Source organism: Mesocricetus auratus, unplaced genomic scaffold (assembly GCF_017639785.1).
Source record: "Mesocricetus auratus isolate SY011 unplaced genomic scaffold, BCM_Maur_2.0 Super-Scaffold_100007, whole genome shotgun sequence".
Taxonomy (NCBI): Eukaryota; Metazoa; Chordata; class Mammalia; order Rodentia; family Cricetidae; genus Mesocricetus; species Mesocricetus auratus.
In genome coordinates, this window is record NW_024429191.1 from 72,483,630 (window position 1) to 72,511,624 (window position 27,995).

Here is a 27,995-nt window from a genome sequence, read left to right on the forward strand (position 1 = left end):
GGCTCCTTCCTCCGCCCCGCGGCGGGCTAGAGAACCGGGAGGGGCGGGGAGACGGTGGGGGGCCGTCCCGGGCGGGGGTGGAGGCGGAGATGTCGCCACCGCCGCCGCCGCCGTGGCTGCCGTTGCCGTAGCTGTCGCCGGCGCCACTGCCTCCTCCTCCGGCCGAGACGCGAAGCGAGCTAGCGAAAGCGGCGGCGAGCAGCCGGGCGCACACCACAGCTGGATCCCTCACTCCAACTTCAAGCCTCGGCCCCGCCTCTCCCCAGCTAACCTCACAGCCAATAGCCGTGCGTCACCGGTCCAGAGCCGCCCTTCGATTGGTCAGCCGCCGTGCCAGTGCGGGAGGGGGACAGGGGGGAGAGAACCACAGCTGGAATCCGGTTCCCACCCCAAAAGCAGGGCTGCCTTTTTCCCCTCCTCTTGCCCCTGGGTTCGCTCCCGAAGCCTGGGGCCAATCAGACAGCTGCCCAGACCGAACCCACTTTCCTATTGGTCTCTGGGGTCTTTGGGACTCCCCTGGAGGGAGCCTTTATAACTCAGAGTATTTGGCATCGAGTCCTGGGGTATCCCTTACGGACCTCTGACATCTTTTGTCCAGGACCCCCGAATTGGACAGCAGCCAGAAGGCAGAACTTAGCTCTAAACAGGTCTGGAAAAGGGAGACATGAGTCACAGGAGTTAGGAGTGCTACCGGGGTCCCACGGCGAAATTCGACTCTCCACCTGGTTAATCACCCACTCTGAGCTTCAACCAGGGGCCAGACTGGGGAAAGGAAAGGAAAGTGGAACTCACGGAGTTCCATGCTGGAAGGTGACTGAGGGAAATAGGCCACGACAGAAAGGTAGAGGTGGGTGTGGTCTGAACGTGTCCTCCACCAGCCTCTTAGGTTTACTGGTCCAGATCCCTGGTCCACTTCTAAGACGTTGACCCTGACCTAACCTTAACCCTTCTCGCTGATGCTCTGAACGAGACCCGTGCTCTCTGAGCATCATCTCCTGCTTCTAGAGATCATTGCAAGGGTGGAGACTGCTCTCAGGGGCTTCATGCTGGAAAAGTGAAGCCCACAGGAGTGCCACCAGACAGCAGAGCCTGGATCACCTGCAGCCCCAAAGTGGAAACTGCCTGTGAAGGTCACTGTGGGCCTTGAGTGTTGTGGAAGGAGATGGCATTTAGAGCTGAGCTTTACCAACTTCATCCTGCAAAGCTCCACTATGTGCCTCAGTTTCTCCCTTTTCTCAGATTCTCAATATGGCCTAAGGGAAGTCTGAGAGATAACACTCGATGCAGAGATACTCTCCTCCACCAATCTACTGGGAGTGGTACTTGCGCTTGTGTGCTTCCCAGGCGTGTACACACAAGCAAAGACCCTGGCTTTTGCCTCGCCTCATCTCCCTGTGTTCACAGGCTCAGTCAGTTCTAGCTCCCTCACACCGCCGGTGCCTCCAAAAGGCTGTGGGTGCCAGAAAACCAAGTGCCACCCAAGTTCTGAATGGGGGGGGGAGAGAGAGAGAGAGAGAGAGAGAGAGAGAGAGAGAGAGAGAGAGAGAGAGGAAAGCGTTGAGGTTAGACGTAGGGAAACGTCTCCACAATCTGCATAGGGTGTGTACCATGGAACAGACAAGATCCGTAGTCCTGGTAGACTCTGGAAAGCACAAGCTACTGCGGAAAAGCTGAGGAATGGACCGGATCACCTCCTGCAGCCCCCAGGCGGTCTTCCCTGGTAAAGCTAAACACCGCCCACGCATCCTCCAGAGACCTCTTGGCACCACGACATGGGTTTGGGGCCATCACAGCTTCCACTCCGGCCAGTTGCCAAGGTGGGGTGAAGAGGGCAGAGCTGACGCTGCTGCGCGGTCCCCTTCCTGGTTGCCCTTTCGCCAAATCCCAGCGTTGAGTTGTGCAAATGAGGCCAGGCCTATTTGCATTTCATGCTAATGAGCAGATCCCCTAGGTGCCTATGTCTCCTGGAGGGAGTCTCTGCTCTCGTCTTGAACCTGGGCCTCTTCTGGGAGAGGGGAGCTATTCGTGGCTTGCTCTTACAACCTGACAACTCCTTATCTCCCTCCTGTGTGCTCTGTCTATCAGGTGGGCTTGCCCTTCGGCCACCATTTTGAAGCCTTAGGTCAGCAGCTAGACGTACAGACTCTCATAACCCAGTCTCTGCGACTAATACATCAAGCCACAAACTTGCCCAGCCCCACAGTTCTGCAGTGGTCAGAAGCTCTACATCTTCATCCTTGGACTGCCCTGTTATGGAACATACCAAGATAAGAGACAAGCAGACACCAGCTGGAGAAATTGAAACCTGCTTCCCTGGGTTTGTAAGTGGGGGGTTCTGCCATCTAGGAGATCTATTTTTTAATGTGTTTGATCTGCAAGTCTGTGGGAGGAATCGGATCCTCTGGAACTTGAGTTACAGTTGTGAGCTGCCGTGTGAGTGCTGGGAACTGAACCCAGGTCCTCTGGAAGAGCAGCCAATGTTCATAACCACTGAGCCATCTTATCTCCCCAGCCTCCTCTTTCTGGAAGGGTCTTACCAGTAGAAGGGGCTGAGAACACAGTGCTGAATCAGTCAAAGGTGGGAGCCCTCAAAGTATGAAGTCTGGTCAGAGATGATGAGTGTAGACTTATTTCTGCCCCTAGGCTATGTTCCCTGAGCCAAGCCCTAGCCTAATGTTTGACACATACTTAGTGGACACCTAGTGAATTTCTTTTAGATGAATGACCCCAAACCAGGAAGTGGAGGAGAGAAACAAAAAGCTCCTTTATGAACCTGGTGGTAGTGGTCCCTGCCTTTAATGCCAGCACTCGGAAGACAGAGGCAGGCAGATCTCTGTGAGTTCAAGGCCAGCTTGGTCTACAGAGCTAGTTCCAGGATGGTCAAGACAGCTAAGGCTACACAGAGACACACTGTCTCAAAAAGAAAAAAAATGCTCCTTTGTTTGTGCCTTGGTTTTCCTACCAAGCTAGACTGATATGTTCCAAACTCTCTTCTGAGTTTGCTAGAGTGCCCCATATCAAGCCCCTCCAGGCTCCTGCAGCTTCTGGGTCACCTCTACATCTCTGGGGGTTAAAGGGGACCCCCATTTCTCAGTTAAAGAATCTGGGTCACCTCTACATCTCTGGGGGTTAAAGGGGACCCCCATTTCTCAGTTAAAGAATCTGGGTCACCTCTACATCTCTGGGAGTTAAAGGGGACCCCCATTTCTCAGTTAAAGAATCCGGGACTCAGGGAAATGAAATGGCAACTCCCAAACTGTAACGTCATGTGTATTGTGACCCTAGGCCACAGCTGCCCCAGTAGAGTCCTGCTGACAGAAAAGGGGACACAGAGGGGGATGGGGTGACACTGCCCAAGAAAGAAGAAGAGATGGTGTGGGACTTTTAAATCAACATCACACCCAGTAAAGGCTGTGTTCCGCCTGTGCTCTGGAAAGCCCAACCTTCCTGGGAGAAATACTTCCTTTCTCTGAATCTATTTACAGGATGCTGCAGCCCCGTGCCCACCGGATAGCAGAAGGGAAATGAGAGCTGCAGAAGGAAGGCAGAGTGGGGGGAGCACCCAATGCACTCCCCTTCACAGCCAAGCCTCAACAGCCTGCTAGAAAGAAGCCTCAGCAATCTTGGTTGCCATCCTGAAGACCCCAGGGAGAACCTGGTATTCTCAGGGGTGTCAGCTAGACTCCTACCAACTCTGGCCCTCCAATAGCTAGCCCTAGAAAGGTAAAGGTCCCTGCTTCGTCATCTCATTCATGAGGCTCGCTGGGACCCCAGTGGCAAGAAGACTACATGAACTGCCCAGATTTGTTCCAAATCCAGTGCTGGGGCTGCCAAAAAGGCCACCTGTGTCTCACCATGTTGTATTCTCCCTTCCTGCTGCCCCCAAGGCAGGCTCCACGTGTCCAGTCTTGGACTTGCTGGCATGACGGAGAGGGATCTATCAAGAAAGGGGCCAGCTGACCTCATTGGCTGGAGTGCTAATCCCCTCCAGATGGGCTGGTGGCTTGCACCAAGGGCCTGCTGCCCAGACTGAGACAACTCTGGTCTCAGTGGCCATGTGTAGCTGTGTGTGTGTGACAATGCCCTGTCTCTATTTCTCTCCTGTTCTTTTCTGCTCCATTCATTCCTCTCTGCTGCTGACATTCCCCTCGCAGTGTGCCCCACCCCCACTTCATCCATCCCTGTCTCTCTGGCAGCTTCTTCTGGATATCTGTGTTCTTTGCCTTGGAGATTAGGGTGATGGTCAAACTCAGCAGACCTCAAAGAAATAATTTCTCCACAATCTCACAACCCCGTCATTCTACACCTGCCCATCCCAAGCATGTCTCCAAGCTCCCTTCCCTGATGGCAGCTATGTGGAGTTTTCTGTGAAGATTCATTGGTCAAGGATGGGATTCAAGAGCATCTCCCAACATTGAGAGGACAGAAGGAGGTCCCAGGAAGGTGCCAGCTTCCTCTGCAGCAGGAGTCAGGTGGATCTGGGGAAGGGCTTCCAACACAACAGATGCTCCCCATGCAAGAGAGCCCTTTCCCAAGCCATCCTGCAGGAGACAGAGGATGACATGACCTCCTGCGCGGATGCTAGTGTTGAGTTGGTACCCCCAAAGAAATGCTTTGGTTCTGGCTGTAACAGTTTCTACAATACACTACAGTGCATGGAATCGCCTTTCTGTTAAACATTAAAGCCTATACTGAGCCCCCTATCCCTTCCCTAGCTTTAAATGAAGGGACCAGGGGAAGATGGAAGGCCACTTACTAACGGGGCCTTCTCCTTCCTGGGCCAGTCCATACCTTGTCCTTACTCTGGTCCCTTTACTTGCTTTTGGTCCACTGACTCAGTTACATCCAAGCTTACTAATCATGGGCAGAGACAAGATCAGTCTAGTGACCCATGGAAGGGGCAATGAGAGGAAACAAAAGAATCAGCTGGGGACTTTCAGAGAAAGGGCTGGTCCCAAGCCAAAGCAGAGGGCCCTCCCTCATAAGAGAGGCTAGGGCCTCAAGGTCACCACAGGACACTGTTAGTTTTATTTCATGGTGTGTAGGTGCCCAGAGGGGAGCCGCAAGGATGGCTATGATCACCTGGTGGCAGGGTTCCCAGGGGTGTTTATAGGTTTGACATAGTCTTGCAAGGCCTGAGTCAGCTGGTAAGTTCTGCCTTCGGGCCCAGCTCAAAGAGTTCCGGGCAGTCACTGGTGTAGAAGCTTTCGTAGTTCACAGGGCTCAGTGATAGGCATAGAGCAGGCTTGGTTTTCAAATATGTAGGCTGTGGCCCGGTCGTCTACTCGTCGAAGGGTGCTCAGGAAGGGCAGCTGTCGGGACAGGAAGCTCGATGGGTCTCCATCAGCCAGAATCAGCACCTGGGATAGTGGCAGAGCACAAAGTGTCACCTGGGAGAAGCTAGTCATTCCTTGCAGAGTCCAGTGGGACATGACCTCTCCCCCAAGCCTCCAAAGGAAGGATGTTGGGAACTGAGTAGGGAGATGCAACTAGGGAAGGCAGAGGGTGAACCCAACTTTACAGGGATGTGCACCTTGTTAGGGACGTAGATGGAGTGGACGCACTGCAGCAGGGCCTTGGTGTCCTTACCCTGGGGGTCTCCACAGATCACGATCTGGCCAGCACAGAAAGTCATTCAATGTCAGAAGGGGAGAAGCTGGGTCCCAGACCTGCCGGGGCCTCCCCATCCTTCCTCCACCCACCCAGTATTCCTAAAAAGGGAAAGGACTCACCTGAACCACTAGGAGGATTGATCAGATTTAATGCTTGGCAAATGGAAACATGCAAACCACACACACACACACACACACACACACACACACACACACACACACACGAATGCACACAAGTGACAACGTCATACATTGTGGCGGATATACATATATGGGGGGAGGGTGCTCAGAAGACTCGATCCACTGGATGACACACAACACACAAAGAGGCACAGAGTAGTTACATACACACATAGTAGATGCTCATAGAAGTGAATGCCACACATATAAATACACACAAACATACTTGTGTATAGCACACACACACACACAGGTACTCATAGGTATTCATAGGCAAACTCTCTGACCCACACCAGTCCATAAACCAGGAATGTGTGAGTGTGTGTGTGTGTGTGTGTGTGTGTGTGTGTGTGTGGTGTACACTAAAGAGTTGACGTAACAATAAAGCACGTAGGAACAGAATTAATCAGACCGACATGCAGAGCCTTACAGAGAAACATGTCATCCTACCAGAAACCCATATAGAGCCCCTTTCATTTTGCCTTTATGCACAGACAGCCCAGTGACAAGCCCTCACAGGCATGTCCCTGGGCCAGAGGCCTGTCTTCTCTGACACTACCCTCCCACAGATACCTCCACTCCACAGAGAGAAGACCCCTGACCTTATAAGCAACTACACGCATCTAAGCAAGCTTTGGGACCAGCCCTGGAACTCCACTATTGACTCCCATACCCTGTTACGTCACCAAGATCCCTCCTGGCCCGGGTCTCAGTCCAGACATTACCACCTCCCTACCTGCTTGAGAGTCTCCTGTTGAGCTGAGAGGGCACGGACCATCTCAGGTAATGCCACTGGGACACGGCGCATGCGCTCAGAGAAGGCTGTCAACAGGCACACACACTTGTCCATCCAATCCTTGTGGCCAGTGAGGCCATGCAACCGAAGCAAGTTGTGGGCAGACACGGAGTTGGCACTGGGCTCGGCACCATCCTGGTCTGCAAAGGTCAGGAAGCAGTCAGGGGAATGGGCTTAAGGACTCTACCCTGAGACTCAATCTGGGTTATGAGGTCCAGGGATAGGATGAGGAAGTGCATGTATTGTTGGCCTGATTATTGTTTTGTTTACATTTTAAGATGTATTTATTTAGTATACAGTGTCTGTCTGTATGCCCGCAGGTCAGAAGAGGACGCTAGATCTCATTACAGATGGTTGTGAGCCCCAATGTGGTTGCTGGGAATTGAACTCAGGTCCTCTGGAAGAACAGTCAGTGCTCTTAACCCCTGAGCCATCTCTCCGGCCCCTGATTATTGTTTTTTTTTTTCTACAGACCCCTTTATCCTGCCAAGCTGTGGGTATCCAGGTTTCCTCACTACTGATGCCTTTGTCAGAGAGGCATCACCCACTCTTTTTTTTTTTTTTTTTTTGGTTTTACGAGACAGGGTTTCTCTGTATTGTTTTGGAGGCTGGCATCACCCACTCTTTCATCTCGTCTAATCCATATACACATCCATCCATCTAGGCTGCTGCCTCAACAGGCTCCAACCCCTCCCTGCTCCTACCTCAGGTGCTACCCCTGACTGCTTTCAGTAGTGCCTCCAGGACTAAACACCAGTGTCCTCTTAATGGGTCACCCTGATTTCCCTGTCCCTATTCTTCTCTACCACTGTCAGAGTGACCTCGTTACATTCAAGCCGGAGCAGGTCAGAACCCTCCTCCCCCTGAACCCTCACTTCCGTACCCCAGCATCCTCCTCTTGTTCCACTCCAGTGTCTTGGTCTTCCATCCCTCAACCTATCCCCACGGGCTCTTTCAGACTGTCTCCTCTGCCTCAACTCTTTCCTAAGTGCCTCCATGACCACACAGCTCCTCCTGGTTGACACCTGCCACAGATTTGCCATGATCTCAATGCCCTGGTGGGGCTACATTTTACATGATTGCTGGTTATCAGCTCTCATCTCTACCACACGCTGTAAACATCCTACAGGCAGAGACCAAGGCATTCTTGTTTAGCAAATGAGTCTGTGGATTTCAAAGACCACTGCATGTTCACGGGACAGCTAGAACCTGAGGAATGACTGCTACAACACGCATCCATATATTAAGGAGTAGGTTCAGAAATATCAGGAAGACTACCAAAGTCACAAAGAATAAAGACAGGAAGCCAGGAGCCCCACGTCAGCTTTTTACTGCAAGACTGCACAAATGTCTCCTTCATGCCGGGTGTTGGTGGCGCACGCCTTTAATCCCAGCACTCGGGAGGCAGAGGCAGGCGGATCTCTGTGAGTTCGAGGCCGGGCTGGACCGATAGCCTCCAAAACAATACAGCGAAACCCTGTCTCATTAAAAAAAAAAAAATGTCAGCCGGGCGTTGGTGGCGCACGCCTTTAATCCCAGCACTCGGGAGGCAGAGGCAGGCTGATCTCTGTGAGTTCGAGGCCAGCCTGGTCTACAGAGCGAGTTCTAGGACAGCTTCCAAAGCCACAGAGAAACCCTGTCTCGAAAAACCAAAAAAAAAAAAAAAAAAGTCTCCCTCAGGAAGTGCCCTGACTAGAACCAGGACCCAGAGCTGGCCTACAGTCATACTGACCATCCTTCAGTCGAAGAGGCAGGTCTGACCCCAGCTCAGCCTCACTGCAGAAGTAGCCACCACCTTGGGAGTCCCAGAAGAGCCTGTCCTGTGTGTCCTGTAGGCGCAGAGCCCACTCCAGCCAGGAGCTCTCCTGTGAGGCCTCGTACAGGTCCAGCAGGCCCCGTACTACGAAGGCATAGTCCTCCAGGAAGCCCCAGCAGGGTGGGTTACTGGGGGTACAGGAGAGAAGGCAAGTCTGAGGGCAGGCTCAGGAATATGCAGACAGAACACTTTTCATGGTTTCTCTTGGTTAATCCTCAAACCCACCTCTCCTGTGGCTCCAGTTAGCCCAGTTCCCAAAAGAGTCAAGGGGTCCAGGAATATTGACTACGCACAAGGCTAGTGGTGACTGATCAGTCAACGGAAGGAGAAGAACAGGGCTTGAAATCACACAATAAGACGATCTCTTGGTCTGCCCAGCCCCTACCTGTGCTCCACTGCTCCCCCGGCACCGCCATAGCATGTCCGTTTCAGGCGACCACTGGCCACATCAAACATGTGCCGCTTGAGGAATTTGGCGCCATTGGTGGCCTGGGTGACCAACTTATCCATGCCCAGGACAGCCCCCGTCACAGCAAAGCCAGACACCATCAGGCCTGTGGGAAAGAGAGGCCAGAGGTAGTAAGAGGCCCACAGAGCTCTCCAGGGACACCCACCCCACACCTGAGACTCCAAGTGCCAAGCCCGGGCATATTACTTGGCCTCTAAATCTCCATTTATTCTTCCCTAAATCAAAATAAAGAAGCCTATGAAGGAAGAATGGGCAGACAAAGGGTCTTGGCAATAGGATCAGGCCTCAGAGAGGGTCACCCCACCGTTCCAGGCAGCCAGCATCTTGCTGTCCACGTGTGCTTTCGGTCGATGTTTCCGAGCCTGGAAGAGCTTCTCCAGCCCGGTGTTAAGCAAATTGCTCACAGCCTCCACATCCAGGCCAAAGCGGGCTGCAGTCAGCTCCAGTGAATATCGCACTGTTAGAACGTTCTGGCCCTGTAGCTCCCCCTTGGGGTCCTGAGAAAAACAGTCTTAGTCAGAAGGAGCCCATGTACTTGGTGGGCCTGGGGTCCTTCTCTTGTGTCCCCAGAAGTCCTCACCTGAGTGGAGTTGATATTGCCTGCTTCACTGAGTCCATAATGCTTCATTAGGAGCTGGCCTGAGGTCAGTGGCTCACTGGCGCCTCCCACAGGCTCTGGGAGCAGCTGTTGGACCTCTTTGACTGTCCATACATAGAAAGCACCCTCCTTGGGCTTCATGCCCCGCTCTGGGGGGGCATCTGCATCCTCCGCACTGTAGAAACCTCCAGACTGTGGGGATAGGAGAGTTGGCTGGTCACCGTCTAAAAGGCAGCGGAGGCCTGGAGCCCTCCTGCAGCCAGGTCGGCCTGCCTCAGTAGACACATACCCTATGGCTCAGACTCCGGGTCACATACTGCAGGATGCCTTTGGCAACATCAGAGTAGAACTCATCACCAGAGATCTGTGGGAGATGGAGACTGTAAATAGAGGTCTCTGGGGTAGCTCAGATTCATAGAGGATATTCTCCCAGGAAAGTGAGGGGAGGGACATCCAGGTATCCAGGATGTTAGAAGTAATTATGGGTTGAAATTTGTAGGAAGTCACAGTTACCTGGAAAGCCTTGGGACTGGCAGTCAGGGTTGAGATTAGGGGCAAAAGTCACCTGGAAGGCCTGAGAATAGACCACCGATAGCTGTGCCTGGTCGTAGAGCATCTTCTCAAAGTGGGGGATGTGCCACTGGCGGTCCGTGGAGTACCGGTGAAAGCCCTGTGCCAGGCAGGATTAGGGCCAGACTGATCTGAGCCTCTGTCACCAGTCCTGCTGCCCCTCCAGGGAACCTGGCCTCCCTCTCACCTGTCCCACATGATCCCGGATGCCCCCGTTGGCCATCATTTTCAGAGTGTGCAAGGCCATCTGCTGAGCCCGAGAACCATCCTGGGCAACCCGGTGACTGAGCCAATAGGAGAACAGGAAGCTCAGGATCACTGTGGACCAGGAAGAGGAGGGTGAGAGGGTCAGGCAGTCTCTGGTCAGTCAACCTGTGTCAATGGAAGATGGAGCCTCCACCACCCACTCAGAGGACACAGAGGTCAGAATGCCATTGGTCTACAGGGGACCAGGAAGGAAGACCAGGGTCACTAGCTCTCTTAACTAAATCAAGACAGTCGTTACATAGGTCAGAGATCACTGACCAGGTGTGGGGAACTTGGGGGTCTCAGCAAAACCACCATACTCCTCGTCATAGCCTTCATCCAGTTGCTGGAAGCAGCGGGTGTTCATGGTAGCAGCGGAGGGTGGCAGCTGTCGGTCACCCACATTGATCTCAGATCTGGCCAGGAGGGCTGTGGTGACACGCTCGCTGTTTTCCAGAAGGGTGTTCTTGTTCTGCTTCCACTGCAGGTGGTGAGCACACACGTGGAGGTCAGCATGTGCTGTGGTCCCTTAACCTGGACTCTGGCGCCCTCCCTCCCTGACACCCACCAACCTGGTCGCGGATTCTCGTCAACACTGTTCGGAAGCCGACTCGAGTCAAACCATCCTCTGCGGGGAAGTAGGTGCCCCCGACAAATGGCTGGAGGCTGGGGGTCAGCCATACATTCATCGGCCAGCCCCCCCCACTGCTGGTGGCCTAAAAGAGGGAGGGAGGGCCAGGATGAGGGGAGCTTCCATGTATGGCTGTGACAAGGCTGCCTCAAGAGATGGCTCACAGCCGGGTGGTGGTGGCGCACGCCTTTAATCCCAGCACTCGGGAGGCAGAGGCAGGTGGATCTCTGTGAGTTCAAGGCCGGGCTGGACTGACAGCCTCAAAAAAAAAAAAAAAAAAAAAAAAACAATACAGAGAAACCCTGTCTCGTAAAAAAAAAAAAAAGAGATGGCTCACCTGCACAAAAGTCATGTACACTTTGTCCACATCCGGCCGCTCCTCTCGGTCCACCTTCACACTGACAAAGTCCTCATTGAGCAAGCGCCCAATCTCTTCATTCTGGAAGGACTCCTCTTCCATCATGTGGCACCAGTGGCAGGTGGAATACCCCACTAGGATGTAAGAGGGGCATGAGGGCAGGAAAAGGGCCCTGGGACCCAGAAGACCTTCCCCAACCTGCCGCCTGTCACCGAACGCCATGCTGAGAAGGTGGGCATATACCTGAGAGGAAGATTGGCTTGTTTTCCTTCTTGGCTTTGTCGAAGGCTTCCTGTCCCCAGGGGTACCTAGGCCGGACAGGAGGAGGCATCACTCAGTAGCCCAAGGGAGTCTCAGAGGAGCTTGGGATCACAGCTGCTTCGAGGGCAGCCCTGGAACAGTACTCACCAATCCACCGGGTTGTAGGCATGCTGCAATAGGTACGGTGATTTCTCATGGATCAGGCGGTTGGGGGCTTTCTGAGGCGCAGCTGGAGGACAGCTGGCCCGGTTAGCCTTTCCTCCAGCAGGCATGGGCACTGAACTACTAACTGTAGCACTTCGGTCCTTGTCCCGGGAGGAGCTACCCCTAGGATGGGCAGGGAGGTCACAGAAATGAGGACTCCTTCTCCCTTGCCCACCCCAATCAGCGCAACTCCACCCAGCCTCAGGAACTCCTATTCCCAGCCCACCTTTCAGAACCACGGGGGAGACCGTGGCCTTTGTGCTCCCCCTTATGTTTTGGGGGTGGTGAGGAAAGGTGGCTCATTGGGGGCTCCCTGCCAGGTTAGGCTCCCCAAGCTTCTCTGACCTAGCGGTAGGTAGGGTGTCTGTGAAGTCAGGGCGGGTCACAATGAGTAGAATGATCCTTCAGCTCAGTTCTATCACCCCCTGCTGGACCCCTCCCTGGGGTGGTCACACTGCAGGCATCCCTAGCATGCACGTGGGTGACTAGTGCGAGGAAGTGACTACTGCTGGTGTCTGGAGGTCAAAAAGAGTTAGATCTGGGACTGGACCAGTGAGGGACAGCCAGAAGAAGTAGGCAGGGACTACTAGGCCAACAACCAAAACCAGAGTACAGGACACTCTGTGGGACCAGGTCTTGTACTGTATACACACACAGAACACCTAGCGAATCGAATAGGCCTAATCTCAGGGAGATCAACCTGAGAGAGCCGCCCCGGCAACACGGCTAAATGATAACACGTCAGTGCAGCAACGTAGGGGAAGGGCTTTTAGACAGCACAGCATAATAGGAAGGCTTCCTGGAGGTGGTGGTAAGGTACTCCCAGAGCTAGCCTGAGCTAGCCCTGCATCAGATAAGGGGAGACAAAGAAAGCCTTCCTGCTGGTAGCAAGGAACTGACGGTTTTGGGGAGGGCCAGCCATGCAGGAGAATCTGAGCAGATGCCACAGACCAGGTGCCTGAGAGACAGATCACGGACTCCACAGGCGCAAGGCATGTTACAATGATCTGCTCATACCAGAGGCCAGCGGTGAGGCCCAGCCCCACGTTGGGAGACCAGGAGGCTGGGACCCAGTTAGGATCACATTCCCAGTCCAGACTGCGAGGGACGGACCCAGAGCCCCGGTCCTCGCCAAGTCTCGGGTCCTGTGACTGGTCTCCGAGCGCCGCCAGGCGGTAGAGCTCAGAAATACAGACCTGCCTGGTTTTTGAAGAGCCATCAGACTCGGCAGCTAAAATTAGAATAAAATGGGTGAGATTTAAAGTGCTGGCGGGAAAAATTACCCTCGCCCTTGGGAGCACGTGAGATCTCAGAGCATCCGATCATTTTGCCTAACTCTTATCCCTCTTACGAGCGAGAAATGAGGCTCCATCAGAAGGATTTGCTCCGCTAGCAAAATTTGCTTGGTTCAGCCTGTCTGTCTCAAGGCCCTACTTAGAACCCACCCATTCCAGGAAGCCTTCTGTGAATGCTGACGCTAAGCCAAATGCCCGAATGCATGCTCTATGCACTTTCTTCATCCACTTAAACCAATGTCAAGCCCACGGTTGTCTACAGTGCCAGGCACTGGACACCAGTGTGCTCCTCCTTACCCTTGATTCACAGACTATATAGGCTAGTAAATATTCAGCGACACACTGTGACAAGCACCATGCGTGGGTATAATCTAGCAAGAGACGGGACAAGGAGGAAGGCTCTGCTGAGGAAATCCTACTGTGCAGTAGCTATAAAGAATGAGCGAGAACTCGCAGTGAGTGAGGAGTAGCAGAAGGGACAATGTGTAAAGGTCCTGTGGCATGGAGTTGGGATTGAGGAACAACAGAAGGCCAGCGTGGCTGGAGGGTGAAGAGTAAAAAGACAGGTAATAGACACGGACCGGAGCTAGCTTAATTAAGTTTCTATTGCTGGGGCGAAACACCATAACCAAAAGCAACTCCGGGAGGAAAGGGTTTATTTCATCTTATACTTCCGTATCACCGTCCATCATCAAAGGGAAGTCAGGTGTCTTAGGGTTCTTATTGCGACAAAACACAACGACCAAAAGGCAAGTTGGGGAGGAAAGGGTTTATTTGGCTTATATTTCAGCATTGCTGTTCATCACTGAAGGAAGTCAGGACAGGAACTCAAACGGCAGGAGCCTGCAGAGGCCATGGAAGAGTGCTGCTTACTGGCTTGCTTCCCCCTGCTTGCTCAACCAACCCACCTTTTTTTTTTTTTTTTTGGTTTTTCGAGACAGGGTTTCTCTGTATTGCTTTGGAGGCTGTCCTGGAACTCGCTCTGTAGACCAGGCTGGCCTCGAACTCACAGAGATCCACCTGCCTCTGCCTCCCGAGTGCTGGGATTAAAGGTGTGCGCCACCAATGCCCGACTCAACCTACCTTCTTACTGAACCCAGAACCAGTAGCCCAAGGATGGCACCACCCACCAGGAGCAGAGCCCTCCCCGATTGACCACTAACTGAAAAACTGCCTTACAGCTGGATCTCAAGGAGGCATTTCCTCAATTGCGGCTCCTTCCTCTGATGACTCTAGCTTGTGTCCAGTACATCAGGACTGGAATCCAAGGCAGGAACCTGGAGACGGGAACCACAGCAGAAGTCACAGTGGAATGCTGCTTACTGGCTTGCTCTCCATAGATTCCTCAGCCTGTGTTCATATAGCACCCAGGACCACCACCCAGGGGTGGCATCGCCTACAGTGATGAGCCCTCAAACATCAATCATCAGTTGAGAAAATGCTCCAAGCTGGGCGGTGGTGGCACACACCTTTAATCCCAGCACTAGGGAGGCAGAGGCAGGTGGGTCTCTCTGAGTTTGAGGCCAATCATCACTGTCTTGAGTCAGGGTCTCATTAATCCCCATGGTTACCAAAAGGATTGCCTTATTGATTGGCATGCCTTGAGTTTGACCCCTAGATTCAACTACTGCTCACTTCTAGCAAGTGCTATTGAAAGGATTCTTCTGAAATATAGATGACCACAGCACACCACTGATAGTTCACTCCAACTCAAGTTCCAGGACAGGTTCCAAAACTACAGAGAAACTCTGTCTCAAAAAAAAAACAAAAAAACAAAACAAAAAGCTGGGCGGTGGTGATGCATGCCTTTAATCCCAGCACTTGGGAGGCAGATCTCAGTGAGTTCGAGACCACCTTGGTCTACAAGAGCTAGTTCCAGGACAGCCTCCAAAGCCACAGGGAAACCCTGTCTCGAAAAACCAAAAAAAAAAAAAGGGGGGGGAGGAAAATGCATCACACGCTTGTCCACAAGTCAATCTGGTAGGTACGTTTTCTCGGTTGAGATTCCTGCTCCCCAAATCATAAAACCAGTCAGCATGAGAGGTTAGGGAGGTGGGTAGGACCAAGGCAGGGGGATGCTAGGGATGGAATTCAGGATCTTGCACATGCTCCACGGGTTATCCAGCCCAGAGTCACATCTGCAGGAGACAAAGGAGTTTTGATGACAGAAGAAGAAAGCTGTTGAGGAGAGCAGCCCCTTAGGTTCTGTCTGATAGGGAATGCCCTGGAAGGGAGAGAGTGGAAGCAGGGGTGGTGACGTCATGGCAGCACCCAGGGGAGACAGGGGACTTGTGGGGGGTGGGTAAAGCTATAGAAGAAGGGGTCAGACTTTGACAAGAAAGGGTATCAGAATCAACATAAAGGATAAGCATTTCTCTGAAGAGTATGGAGCTAGAGGAGGCCATGGGGTCACTTTGGGCCTATTGGTCTGGATGTCTTTGAGATGTCCACAGAAAATGGAGGTGACAGGTCTGATGAGTAGAAGGGAGGCTGTTGGGAGAAAGGAAGGGATTTTCCATGTGGGGAGCCTCTGAGGAAATAGCATATCTGGAGCCGAGAGCTCAGGCCCATACACCTTGAATGTTGATGACACAGACAGGCGCGGCCCATGCAGAAACTCGGGAGAGGTTGCTAACCGGAAGCATGGCCACAGAGATCTAAAGAGCAGCTAGGCATGGTAACACACACCTGAACGTCTCAGTGCTTAGGAGGCTAAGGCGAGAAGATGAGGCTGGAGGCTGAAACAAAAGGGACATGAGTTCAAGGCCAACGTGAGCTGCAAAGAAAGACCTTGTCAGGAAAAGTTGATGCGGAGAGCATGGTGGAGGGGTGGCTCAGTGAATAAAGTGCTTGAGGACCTGAGTCCCATCCCCAAAACAAAACAAATGCACTGAATAAAAACAAACAACAAAAACAGCAGCATGTGCTTGTGGTCTCAGCAATGGCGAGAAGGGAGGTAGACATCCCTCAGTTCACTGACCTTCTAGCCTGATCTACTTGGCAAAATTCCAGACTGGTAAGAAACTGTGTCTCAGGCTAGCGAGATGGCCTAATGGTTGCGAACACTGGCTGTTCTTCCAGAGGACCCAGGTTCGATTCCCAGCATCCACATGGTGGCTCACAACTCTCTGTAACTTATGCATGTAGCGCACAGCCATAAGCAGGCAAAACACCAATACATATTTTTAAAAGAAAGAAGAAACCCTGTCTCAAAAGGTGGAAGGTGCCTGAGGAATGACAAATTTAGGCTGTCCTTTGGCATCCACCCACATACATGTGCCCATATGTACACACACACACACACACACACACACACACACACACGCACGCACGCACGCACGCACGCACGCACGCACGCACACACACAAGAACAGAACAAGGTTCCTACAGAGAAGACAAATGTCCTCTGGCTTTAGCAAGCTGACCCTTGGCTGGAGCTGGTGAGTGTAGGTCCAGTGACACCAGGCTGAGAGCAGGCAGCCCACCAGCTAGGAGAGGGAAAGAGGAAAACAATAGGTTTGATTTCAAGAGGAATGAAGCCAAGGATGGTATGTATTGGTGGTCAGGATCTGATTGGAAGAAAGTGACTTGAAGACCTAGAGGAGAGACAGGGTTCCGGACACTGAACCTGAGGGTGAGGGCAACAGATGGGGGGGCAGGGGGATGCTGCCCTATATGACATGTTCCAATACCAGAGGAGCAGTTCCCAAGGGAGAGCAAGAGCCCTGTCATGAGTGCCAGGGATTTGGGGTGATGGCAGCGTGAATATGGATGAAGAGGTTCGAATGAGGAAGTTAATATAGAACCAGGATGAGAGCTGAGTCATGAGGAAAGAATGCTGGGAATGGGGAGTGCCCCATACAGGGCAGAGCAGAATGCCAGCCTTGGGCCAGAAGGTGAGCCTAGTAACTTCAGGAAGCAAGGCCACCAACCTGTTCTTTGGGCATTGGGGAGGGTGGAGAGGCAGAGGTATGGTGGGCAGCAGAACCCTGGGGCCAAGAAGCATTGAATCTTCTAGGTTTGGGTGGAGCAGAAGACAGAAGGGGACAAATAGTCATGGGTCTGGGAGTATCGGCATAGCAAACCCACAAGGAAGTCTTGCAAGTAAGGAAACAGAGACATAGACACAGGGAGGTGAAGTTGTTTACTCAAGAGTGCCTAACCACTTATTACCAAGCGATTATTAAGTTCAGCCCTGGAGTAGAGTTTGGCAGGCCCTGCTGACGTCCAAGCAGCTGCTCCTGCCCTTCCAGCCTGCAGCAGCCTTGGGGCCTCCCTCCCTCACAAGCAGAACAGCTCCTGCCCATGCATCCAGGAAAGACAGTGATATTGTGCCGCCTCCACCAACCGTGGTACTTCAGGCTGAGGAAGCCCACTTTGAGCACTCAGTGACCCCAAAGAGAGTGGGGTCAGCACCAGGCTGCCTGCCAGGCCAGACCCTGAGTCCTGAGAGCAAATGGATAACTATGTAACCCCCAGGGCTGAAGCCCAGGGCTTGCCTATGTTTGGTTTTCTAAATACTGCAACAACCTTCCAGAGGGCCAGACCTCTGGTGGTCAAGGTGGCTCCCTTCAGCCCTGGTGAAAGGGGCAGGGGCAGAGTTGGATTTAAGAAGATGACAGATATAAGAGAAGGGGACTTCCTGTGGCTGGCTATGCTGCAGCCACATCCAGGGACGCCCTACCAGCTCCTGGACAATGTGGGTTCAGACCTCCCTGGGTCCCCCTGGGTGAACCCAGAATTTTGTTCAAGACAGTCAGTCAATATTTGTTGAATTAAATCTGGTTCAGCTCAGAGAGCCAGACTGTCTGAGTTTGAATTCCAGCCCCATGTCACTTCAGCTTTGCGACTCTGAGCATACCACTGTACCTCTCAAATCCTCAGCTGGCCGTTAAACAGGAGTAGCAAGAAAGACAGGTGCCATCTCACTTAAGAGCGTTGGGCCTTTAGGTTATTGTTCTCCTATCCTTGTCTTAAACAAACAAAAAAAAAGTGAGCCCAGGCTGGCCTTGAACTCGGGATCCTCTTGCCTCAGCCTCCTTAAAGTGCTGGGATTACAGGAATGTGTCACCATATCCATCCAAGTCTGTTTTGAAATTCTTAACCCAGTTTTGGACAAGGAGCACTGCATGTTCAGCTTGGGTAGGGCCCTACAAACGCTGAAGTCCTGAGTAACAGTGTAACTGCGGAGGCTCCCTGCAATATGATTACATGACATTGTCTGCCTAAGGTACACAGCGCATCGAAGAATGGGCAAATGCTGTCTGTCGGAGCAGCCCATGTGTGATAGCGAATGAATGCCTGAATGCGGGAGAGCGCAGGGAAGGAAGGCACCAGGCCTACAGGAGATGGGAATGCGGGGTTGAGAGGGCTCTCTGAGGGAATTCACTGCCAAGTAGTTTCCGCCTTAGTTGGTAAGCAGTGCTGTGGTGCAGACCCAGCTGCCACATCCCTCAAAAAGTCCACTTGGTAAGAGCTGAGGACGTAGATTCCAGTCTTTATTAGGCGGGTGTAGTCTTCGTCCCCTAGACGTGGTCATTCTCTGGCTAGTTCAGAATTTGTCAGGGGTCCACAGAAGCCTGGATCAACGCTCAACCTGCATGACCGCCCTCGAGGAGGGCGGGGCCTCGCGCGCAGGCGCCGAAGCGTCTCAGAGGAAGGGATTGGTGCCAGCCTGCGGGGGCAGCGGCCCCATCGGGCCGGGCGTGGGCAGCAGCGGCTGAGGCAGGCTCGCAGGCTGCGGGGCGAAGGCTCCGGCTTGCGGGAAGACGCTGACCGAGGCGGGGAGGGTCGCGCCGACCGGCACGCTACTGAGCGGGAGGGGCAGGGAGGCGCTGTAGGTCATGGAGCCCATGGGCACCACGACGGGGCCCCCAGGCGGCAGGCCCAGTGCGGGCGAGCCGGTGCGCATCTGGTTCAGGGTCGGCCTGCTCTGCTCGCTCGCGCCAAACGGGTTAGTGGGGGACGGAGCACCCAGACCTGCGGACGAGAGAACAGAGGATAAGGGCTTTGCACGGGCGGGAGTGGGGCCGGGACAAACAGGGTTCCCAGACGCCAGACCAGGTGTTCTACCTGTCAGGAAGGGGTTCCGGGTTCTTGCAGCCAGGGGTGCCTTGACTAGTGAGTCCAGGTTGACCAAAGAAGAGGCGGAGGGACCCAGAAAGGACTCCGGAGTCCGGCAAGGGCGCGCCTCCTTTCCTGGCTGCAGAGCCTCCCCTAGCACATTCAGGTCAAGGGCTTCAGAGTCCTTCATGCCGTTTTGCTTGCAACTGGGGCTGGCGTCTCCAAATGGGTCTAGCTCTGAAAGAAAGATGATCAGTTCAGTGGTGGGGAAGGAAGAGGGCAGAGGCGCCCCCCAGGGTCCCCCCTAGACCAAACAGCTGTATCCCCCAGCCTCTTGCTTACCCACAGGGCTGCTGGACTTCCCCGTGGCCAGGGCCGGGGCACTGTCCAGGCTATCCTTGGGCTCTGTGGAGTCTAGAGGTTTGGCAAATGGGTCGAAGGACGAGGCACCACCTGGAGCTAGCCAGGAGAAAAAGGGAAATGGAGTGAGCTAGAAGAAAGGGCACAGATGGGTCCTCTCTCCCTAGACTGTCCTCCGTATTGGAGGGAAGGGGACCCAGAAGTCCCCAGCTTCTTAGCTCTGTGCCCTCCACTTACCAGAGGTGTCAGAGGTCCCCACAGAGGCCCCCCAAGGGTCTGTTCCAGCGCTGGGGAGTTTGTGGTTCGGGGAGCCTGGTGCCCAGGGGTCTGCCGTGGAGGGTCCAGCAGGCAGCACTGGGGTCCTGCCCCAGGGCTCAGAGGAAGAAAGAGTAGGAAGCAAATCCCATGGCTGGCTTCGGGACAGGGCATGTCCAGAGGGAACTGGAGACCAGGGGTCTGCTGAAGGTCCCCAAGAAGAGCCACTTGGCTCAGTGTTCGACCTGAGACCTGGAAAGGAGAGATAGCACAGATGTTATCTCCACACTCCCCCACCCTTTGTCCAGGGCCCTGTCCATTTGCCCAGCCCAGGTTAGGTGGTGTGGTACCCACTTCATAAGTGGGATGCTAACTTGGAAGTTTGGCACTCTCAAACTCATGTTTAACAAATAAGCCCAGGAACTTGGACCCCAAACCTGGGTGTACTGACCTCATCAGGGCTTGGCTAGCCAGTAAGGTCAACTAGGCCTTCTGCTGAGCTTCCCAGGAACTAAGATCTGCAGATCTGCTCCCCTGACCCTTACTGCAAGGCCCTATCCTAGAGGCAGCATAGTGACCTTCCGTTATGGAGAGGAGGTGATTTGCCAGCAAGTGGCTGGAAGGAAGGGGTGCTTAGGGGCCAGTCTGGGGGCCTCTTGAAGCCCTGCACGCCCACCTGGGATGTCCCATGGGTCAGCAGAGCAGTGTGTGGAAGGCAGACCTGGGGCAGGTGCGAAGACGTCAGCCAAGTCCAGGATGGAGGACTGTGGAGGGGAGAGGCAACCGTGGCTCAGAAGTGGGTGGGGCCAAGAGGGAGGGGAGGCCTGACCAGAAGCCAGGTCACTCCCCTCCCTAGTTCATCCCACAGGCATCTTTTAATGACCCCTCACCTCTGGTCAGCACTTCCCATTTATAAAATGTTTCCTCATCCATTTATTGTCCCATTTCATAACATCCCTGTGAGGTAGGTAATGTACCTATTTTACAGATGAACTAACTAGTTGAATCCCAGGGAGAGGAAATGATTTGCCTGAAGTTACATAGTCAGAGCGAGGCAGAGCTGGGTTAGATCCCAGGCCAACAGAAAGGGGTAGTCAAGACTTGTTTCTGCAGCCACCTGCTCCCCTTCCCAGGGAACCTGAGATATTTTCAGCCCCATGACTTGAACAAGCTCCTAGTCCAGACCCACGCTATCACATGACCCTACAGCATGAGAGCTGGAACTGTCCCAAACACCCACTGTGCAAAAAGGGAAACTGAGGCCAGTAATATGTCCAAGTCATTGAGTGGCAGGAAGCCCAGAGAGTCTCCATCATGTCCCAAACACCCACTGTGCAAAAAGGGAAACTGAGGCCAGTAATATGTCCAAGTCATTGAGTGGCAGGAAGCCCAGAGAGTCTCCATCATGTCCCAAACACCCACTGTGCAAAAAGGGAAACTGAGGCCAGTAATATGTCCTAAGTCATTGAGTGGCAGGAAGCCCAGAGAGTCTCCATCATGACTCTCATATCCCACTTCAGTTCAACTTAGTCACCAGCCCGTGCTGCGGGCCACTTAGTGCTTGTGATGAGCTCTGCTCTGCACGCCTGCCAACCCCGTTACATCCAGTCCTGATCGAGTCACACTCCTCAGCCCACTGACTACCTGACTGGTTTTCAGCTTCTCCTCCTCCTTTCTCTCTTCTCTCCTAGGCTCTCTGTCCCGTCGACGCCGGCCAGCAGGTTCTGTGCCATTGGCCACTGGAGAGTCATCTTCCTTCCGGGACCTCACGCCCTGCAGAAGGGACAGGAAGTGCATGAGCAGGTGGCTGGGGTCAGCAGAGAGCAGGTGGGAGGTACCCAGGTTAGCGCAGTAGAGAAGCTGATTAGTGCCCCTTGATCTGCCAGCGAAGCCTTCACCAGCACCAAATCGTGGTCAGCACCTGTGGCCCGGGTGACTCCGCCCCTACACTACCTTCTCATGCTCCTGCCTGCTCAGGGTTAGAGCCAGCTGCAGCTGAAGGTCCTCATCCCTGTGGGAGGCTGGGGGGACTGGCTGTGAGGGAGGAAGACAGGTGTGAACTTGGTCCGGTGTCCCCACCCCAGGGCTAGAGGGCCAGCATAGTCCTTCCTGGGCATAGTGATGGAGACAGAGATGCCCCTTACTCAAGGGGATGGGCTTTGAATGGGTGGCTGTCTCCCTGCCTGGGTCTGAGATGCAGCTTAAGAATCAGCCTCCCGAGTGGCCGGTGAGAACCAAGCTTCCTTTCCTCCTCAATAGCCGTCCTGTGCAGTCTCAGGTCTCACCTAATTTTTCCTTCTGGCTACCCTGAGAACTTCTCTAGCCCACCCGTGGGAGAGGCATAAATGTTTCCTGCCTGGTCTGCCTGGATGTATGGAGGTAATGGCAAACATGATGAGGTATCAGATGTTGATCCTGTCCTTCCAAAGGACAGCTGGTGGGAGGGAGCAATAACAGTCCCAGTCTTTTCTCAGAATGTGTTGTCAGCACACACTTCTCCCTAACCACAAGGAGCAAGCAGGCCCCTAAGGTATATCACAGACCCCCCCCCCAACTTCATACCACCTTTTCTGGGCGCTGCCTGAGAACACCAGAAGTTGGAGTCCATGTCTGGGACAGATCAGGAACGCTGGCATGCCCAGTGCTGTCTTGGGAGCTACAGTGGGTCTCCAGGCCCAAAGGGGACAGCCCAGGTGGAGGCTACTGAGTACCAGACCCCATTCCTTCCTCCACAGGCACCCTGTACAGAAACAGGTCTCACCTTCTCAGCCTCTTCGCGGCTCATGGCCAAGGCCAGCTGCAGCTGCAGCTCCTCTTCTCCAGACGTCTGGGGCCGTGCCTGCTCCAGGTCTGAGGCATAGCGCGGGGATGAGGATGCAGCTGCAACAAGTGTGGCCCCCGTGAGCACACCAGTGCCCGTGGTCCCCACACTCCTCTGCCTGCCAGGAAGCTGGGACGCACAGAGAGCGATCCAAAGGAGACTGGCTTGTCAGGCACCCATGAGGAGTCAGGCCCTGGACACCCCGCTGTGGATTTCCCACTGTACTGCTGAGGCAGATGCCAGAGCCACCTTGGCAAGGAATAGACAGTGCAAGGTGGTGCCTGACCACGGTCCTAAGTCAGGAATTAACGCAGGTCCCTGACTTCAGCTCTTGAACTCTTCCAATAGGACCCTAGCCTGCTTAGGGCCATGGGGATTAGGAGAAAGGGATCTGCCAATCAAACAAAATCACAGCCTCGGAGTCCCAAGCAGGCCATCGTGGGCTGTATGGAGGAAGGCCTCTACCACTGTGACAAGCAAGCCATCAGGAAGGATGTTTCATCATCAGCCACCCTTGTTTTCAAAGACAATACTCTTGAGTGGTGGGGGTTTACAGAATGTCAGGTGTCTGAGCCAAAGGGCCAAGGGCATTCTTGGGCCTTGTCTCATTCAGTTCTCGGATCAAACAATAGAGGGAGGTAAGTGTCGCTCTGTTTTACAGAGCACTGGTTGCTCAAGCCACGCAGCTTGGAAGGAACAGAATGAATGGTATGCGACGCCAGAGCCTGCACATCTACCTCCAAGCCACCCTCTCGACAGATAACTAATAACAACAAGGATAAGCTGTTGATAATGTCACTATTTCATCTGAATTTCTGAGCACCTACTACGTGCAGGTATTGTGCTTTTCACACTCCCATTTTTTATCTGGATGTGTCCTCCCAACCTCCTTTCTGAGGTAGGAACTATCTGTCATTCATGTCTCCTGGCTGCAGAGCCAGGAGTGCGACTGGGCCACCACTATCTCCACCACCACCCTCTCCAGCCATACCGTTAAGGTCTACTCACAGGTGTAGGAAGAGGGGGAGCCCCGAGATCTTCGGCTGAAGCCTAGCTGCCCGCTGCCGATGCCCATGCCTTCCAGGGCCATTCGCTCTTTGGTCTTGAGGGCATGAGTTCGCTCTTGCCGCAGGCGCTCCTCATCCTTGAGCAGGGCCATCACCTGCTTGACCTTTTCACGAACATTGACGCCTTGGTCCTTGCCATCACGGTCTATGTACTGGAAGTCCTTGAGTGTCTGGATGGTGTAGAGGTTCTCACGACACTGGTGGGCCACACGGTCCGAGCCCGTCTTGAGCAGGTAGTCCAACAGTGTCAGAGCCTTGTATACATGCCGCCAGTTCTTACCGCTGTCATTGAGTCGCCGCCACAGCATGCCCATAACCTCGGCAAAGGCCACTGTGTTGAAGGTCAAGTCAGCAATCTCTGACATGAGAGAACTGGGCGGGCCCCAGGGGTCATTGCTGGTGGCCTCACGCACCTTGATCTCGGCCTCAGAGTAGTTGTGAACAATGTTCTTCACCTGGCGTCGGAGCGCAGAGGTTGTCATGGTTGGGGACTTGGAGGTGGGCAGTCCCTGCCCCCGCCGGAGGTAGAGGGCTGAGGGCCACTGTCTTGAGGTCACGGTCTTGAAGGATGGGCCACCTTGCTTTCAGCAGGGCGGCTGTGTCCTTGGGTTCCACATGGAGCTGAGAAAAAGAAGACCTCAGGATCAATGGCTTCCTCGTTGTTCTTTCACTCACCAAGCATGGCCTGGCCAGAGCGTCCCGGCTGCCAGGAACACCTTTGGCCAACGCTTACTTTTATTCTTCCAATTGTACTCACTACTCAATGAACCCTGTTTCTTTGGCATGCTCCTCTATCCATCCACCAGACCAAGAGGTTGAAATCCATTATCTCTACTGACATCCAGGGACAGTGGGACCCAGAGAATCAACCCATGGTTCCTCTGAGATCACAGAGCTAGCAGGTGGGTGCAGCCCTCCCTCCTCCTCAGTGTGTGGCTTCAGGGATCACAAAGTGACCACCAGGAATGTCACTCTCCAGCCTCACTCATGCTTGTCTCCTCATCCATTTGTGCTGTAACCTTTCCAGCTCAGCCCTTCGCTCTTTCCTCTCAGATGGCCAGCTTTCGGAATTTAATTCACTCAACCCCTTCTTCCTGAGGGTCTGTTCCAAGCTTGAGATATGCTTGTAGAATACCAACATCCAAGTGAAAGAATACAGACAATCACAGCCCAGTGTGGGCATGCTCAGGGGGAGAGCAAGTAAAATAGTAGGCAACTCCCTGTGGAAGTGACACTAAGTTAGAGACACAAAGAGGAGGGTGAGGAGGTGGAGGGAGCTGGCAGAGTAAGGAATCTGTGAGATGTGGAGTACACCTGCTGGCCTCTATCACATATGCACGGGAGTGCTGTGACCTGCCTACGTCATAGGGCATGTAGGTGGCAGGGCTGAGACTGACAACACCTAAGTCTTCTTGAGACTAATTCAATACCTATTGTCAGTGTCACCTAGTTCATTAATGAATTAATCTAATTACTTGTCTCAGAACCACCTTTTCAGCCAGAATGCAAGTTCCCTGAGGGCAGGAGCAGTCCAAGCAAACTACCAAGACCTTAGGCACACAGAAGACTCTGATAGTCAAAAAGAGGCAGGCTCAAGGGGACAGTCAGCCACGTCTTTCCACAGCCTCAGAAGGCAGAAAAGAGTCCCCCAAGGCCTTGCCAGAAACCCAAAGTAGGAGCCTCCTGCCATCATCGTGGCACTAATAGAGTTTTACACATGAATGCATGTGCACACACACACACACACACACACACACACACAAGCTGGGTCAGCAGAGCCTCCACTTTCTCCATGAATCCCCCATACCACCATAGAGATCACGCCTCCCCAGATCACCCTCCAGCCCCTACCTCAGCTGCTGTACCTCAGCCGTCCCAGCCTCCTGAGGGGTAGGGGTAGGGGTTGCAGTATAGGAAGTTTGTCCTTCCGGCACCCGCAAGTGAATGATTTACTCAGTTCAAAGTACCCACTGGGCCTTGGCAGGTCCCAGTCTTGGGCCGAAGGATGGGAGTCTGTGGAAATTGGATCCCTTGGCCCATAGTGCTGCCTACCTTATGTCTGTCTGTCCAGCCGGCCTTCTGTAAGAATGCCACAGTCACTACTTGTTTGACTCCTGCCCTCCCCCTGGCTAGTGACTCAGACCTGTGCTCACCTCCCCAGTGGGAGGGCAGGCTGGCAGTGGGAGAGTCGAGATGGGGAATAATTGAGCACGAAGCCCAGCCCGCCCTGGTGTCATGCTCCTCCCTGCTGACTGCTGGAATAGGCAGAACCAGTCAGGTCAGACATCCTGACTCTAACAGAGCCCTACCTGGGCCTGGCTTCCCAGGCCTTCCTACTTTGCTGGGATGGGTACAACCAGTTGCCATGGAAAGGAACCCCCTATGTAGGCTCCAAGGCCCTGTCTGGATTTTTCTCCTAGGAACAAGGTGGACATTGCTTGCACACCTTTGTTGGAGCTGGGGAAAGGAAAGGATCCGAAACAAAAGGAGAAGCCTTGAGCCTCCACCCCGGCCATTCCTCTACTCTCGAGGAGTTTAACACAGTAGGGACACAGTAAGGAGCAAGAGGGGCAGGGCGGGGTCCCAGAGCAAGCATGAAGCTGAAGCTGAGAGGAAAGGAAAGGAAAGGAAGGCGGGAGGAGCGGCTGGGAGCCGGGCCAGCGGTGTTACAAGCAGAAGGTTTTATCGAACACAATATGCCCAGGAATAAAAGGGAGTGAAACACAAACCCAGCTGCCGATAAGGCAGTGCGGCAGCGGCAGCCCAGGGCAGCGGGTATGGAATTACTGCAGTGACCTTGAGCCGGACCCTGCCAGGTGGAGGGAAGGACACTGAGAAGTTAGAACCTGGGGAGGCCACTTCAGAGATGGCAAGAAGGCAGGAGGGTACTAACAGGGAGCACAGGCTGCCCTGGGGGTGGGGGCAGAGAGTGTACATTCCCTCCTCTACTCAGGTCCCCAAGGAGGAATTGGAGTGGTGGGTGCCAGGGTGGGGGATGGAGAAATTCCTAAAAGTCAGCACCGAGGAAGCAGATGGCATCTCCAGGGTGGAGGTTCAGAGAGATGGAAGGAACCAATCACAAGCACGAATTTGCCAAAGTGTGTGTGCACCCCCACCAGCCAGCACCCCTCCCCATCTTCTGTCCCCATCAAGTGAGCAACGGGGGAGTGGCAGTGTCCTTTCTGATGCTAGAGGGATGTGGGACTGGATGGTAGCTAACCCTAGGCTTTATCAGACCTGAATTGGCTGCGTCCCTGCGGAGCACGGGAGTGGATTAGAGGGCTATTCTGAGGTTAGAGGTGCAAATACAGAGATGTGCCAGGATCCGAGGGGACCGCCACCAAGAACCTCGGTCTGGCCCTGTGTTCCTTTCTGAAGGAAGGTAGAGGGTTGCAGGTGAGAAGCCTCCAGGTCCTCCACAGCCCTGCCTTGCCTTCTCTCAAGCCTGGGGAGAGAGGCTAAGTCCTGAGCCCTCTCTAGCCCCCGCCCTCATTCAGGGCACCACCGCGGCGCGGGAGGGAGCTTACCTCCAGCGTGGGCTCCCTCGCCCCAGCCCCAGCAGGCTCTGCAGTGACCCTCTGACTGGTGGGGGTTGGCACAGCCTCAGGAGCAGCTCCAGAGCCATCCACCATAGACCCTGGTCTCGGGAGCCCCACCCTCGACCGAGAGGCACTGGGCCCTCTGAAGGGCAGCAGGGTACCCCCAGCGGGTTGCAGCTCAACCCCTGGCGGCAGCCTCCCCGACTCCTGCCGGCCAGCACTCTCCGGAGGAAAGTTGTTCAGCTGGCCAGGCAGGTCTGCCTCAGCAGTAACAGGACACAGGATGACGGGCGGGCGGGCGTGTTTAACCCCTTCCTGCTGCCTGCCGGGCGGTGCCTCCAGGGAAGGAGGCCTGCCTGTCCGTCTGCCGGGTGACCTCAGGGGTACAGACGTGGAGCTGACCCACTCCCACCCTGCAGTGAGTTAACCTTTCCACTACCTCCTCAGCTAGAAGGGGGGAAGGGGTGGGAGTGAAGGCAACCCCAAACCCCCCCACCACGCCCTACCCCTGCTAGCCAGGAGGATATTAAAACAGAAGGCAGAACACCCCCTGGGGTTTGCCTTTTCCGGCTCCCAGCTGGCGTCCCCTAGCCGCCACAAGGTGCCTGAGGACTCTGCCTCTCCAACTCTGGGAGGGCCCTGCCGGCTCTGAAACGCCTTCCATTGTCACCTGGAGAGTGCCTAAGGCTCATGAGGTCAGTGTGAATCCCACAGGATTTGGCTACTCCCAAGCTACCGGCTGCCCTTAATCCTCCATTGCACCTAGGGACCCCCAGCACAATTGTTTGCAGTTGTTACAACAGAAACCCAGGATGACTTGCAGGCTTGGCCTTCCTTTCCCCGCTGCTCCTTAC

The 27,995-nt window shown here is 54.1% G+C and overlaps 2 protein-coding genes across 7 annotated transcripts; both read right to left on the reverse strand.

Annotated features, from left to right (window-relative positions):
- Positions 1-5,005: 5,005 nt before the first annotated feature.
- Positions 5,006-12,085, reverse strand: Spata20 (spermatogenesis associated 20). Its single transcript, XM_005075838.3, has 16 exons — positions 11,968-12,085; positions 11,685-11,864; positions 11,520-11,584; positions 11,256-11,410; positions 10,860-11,003; positions 10,567-10,768; positions 10,229-10,359; positions 10,037-10,141; positions 9,761-9,835; positions 9,454-9,663; positions 9,178-9,370; positions 8,790-8,958; positions 8,321-8,532; positions 6,529-6,728; positions 5,534-5,614; positions 5,006-5,360 (listed from the first exon to the last, which is right to left on the reverse strand). Exons 1-16 carry the CDS (start codon positions 12,042-12,044, stop codon positions 5,190-5,192), a joined length of 2,370 nt encoding a protein of 789 aa, XP_005075895.1. The 5' UTR covers positions 12,045-12,085; the 3' UTR covers positions 5,006-5,189.
- Positions 12,086-17,163: 5,078 nt separating this feature from the next.
- On the reverse strand, positions 17,164-27,757 carry Epn3 (epsin 3). 6 transcript variants are annotated; one of them, XM_040749527.1, is made up of 10 exons: positions 27,130-27,757; positions 23,544-24,223; positions 22,476-22,594; positions 21,668-21,748; positions 21,356-21,487; positions 20,391-20,478; positions 19,697-19,966; positions 19,442-19,558; positions 19,109-19,336; positions 17,164-19,015 (listed from the first exon to the last, which is right to left on the reverse strand). In XM_040749527.1, the coding sequence occupies exons 2-10, from the start codon at positions 24,082-24,084 to the stop codon at positions 18,687-18,689; spliced, it is 1,905 nt and encodes a 634-aa protein (XP_040605461.1). In that variant the 5' UTR covers positions 24,085-24,223; positions 27,130-27,757; the 3' UTR covers positions 17,164-18,686. The 6 variants fall into 6 exon arrangements, with proteins under 6 accessions (XP_040605461.1, XP_005075896.1, XP_040605462.1 ...); XM_005075839.4 differs by having other exon boundaries at positions 21,359-21,487; positions 27,130-27,756; XM_040749528.1 differs by lacking the exon at positions 27,130-27,757 and adding an exon at positions 25,655-25,780.
- Between the last annotated feature and the right edge of the window lie 238 nt (positions 27,758-27,995).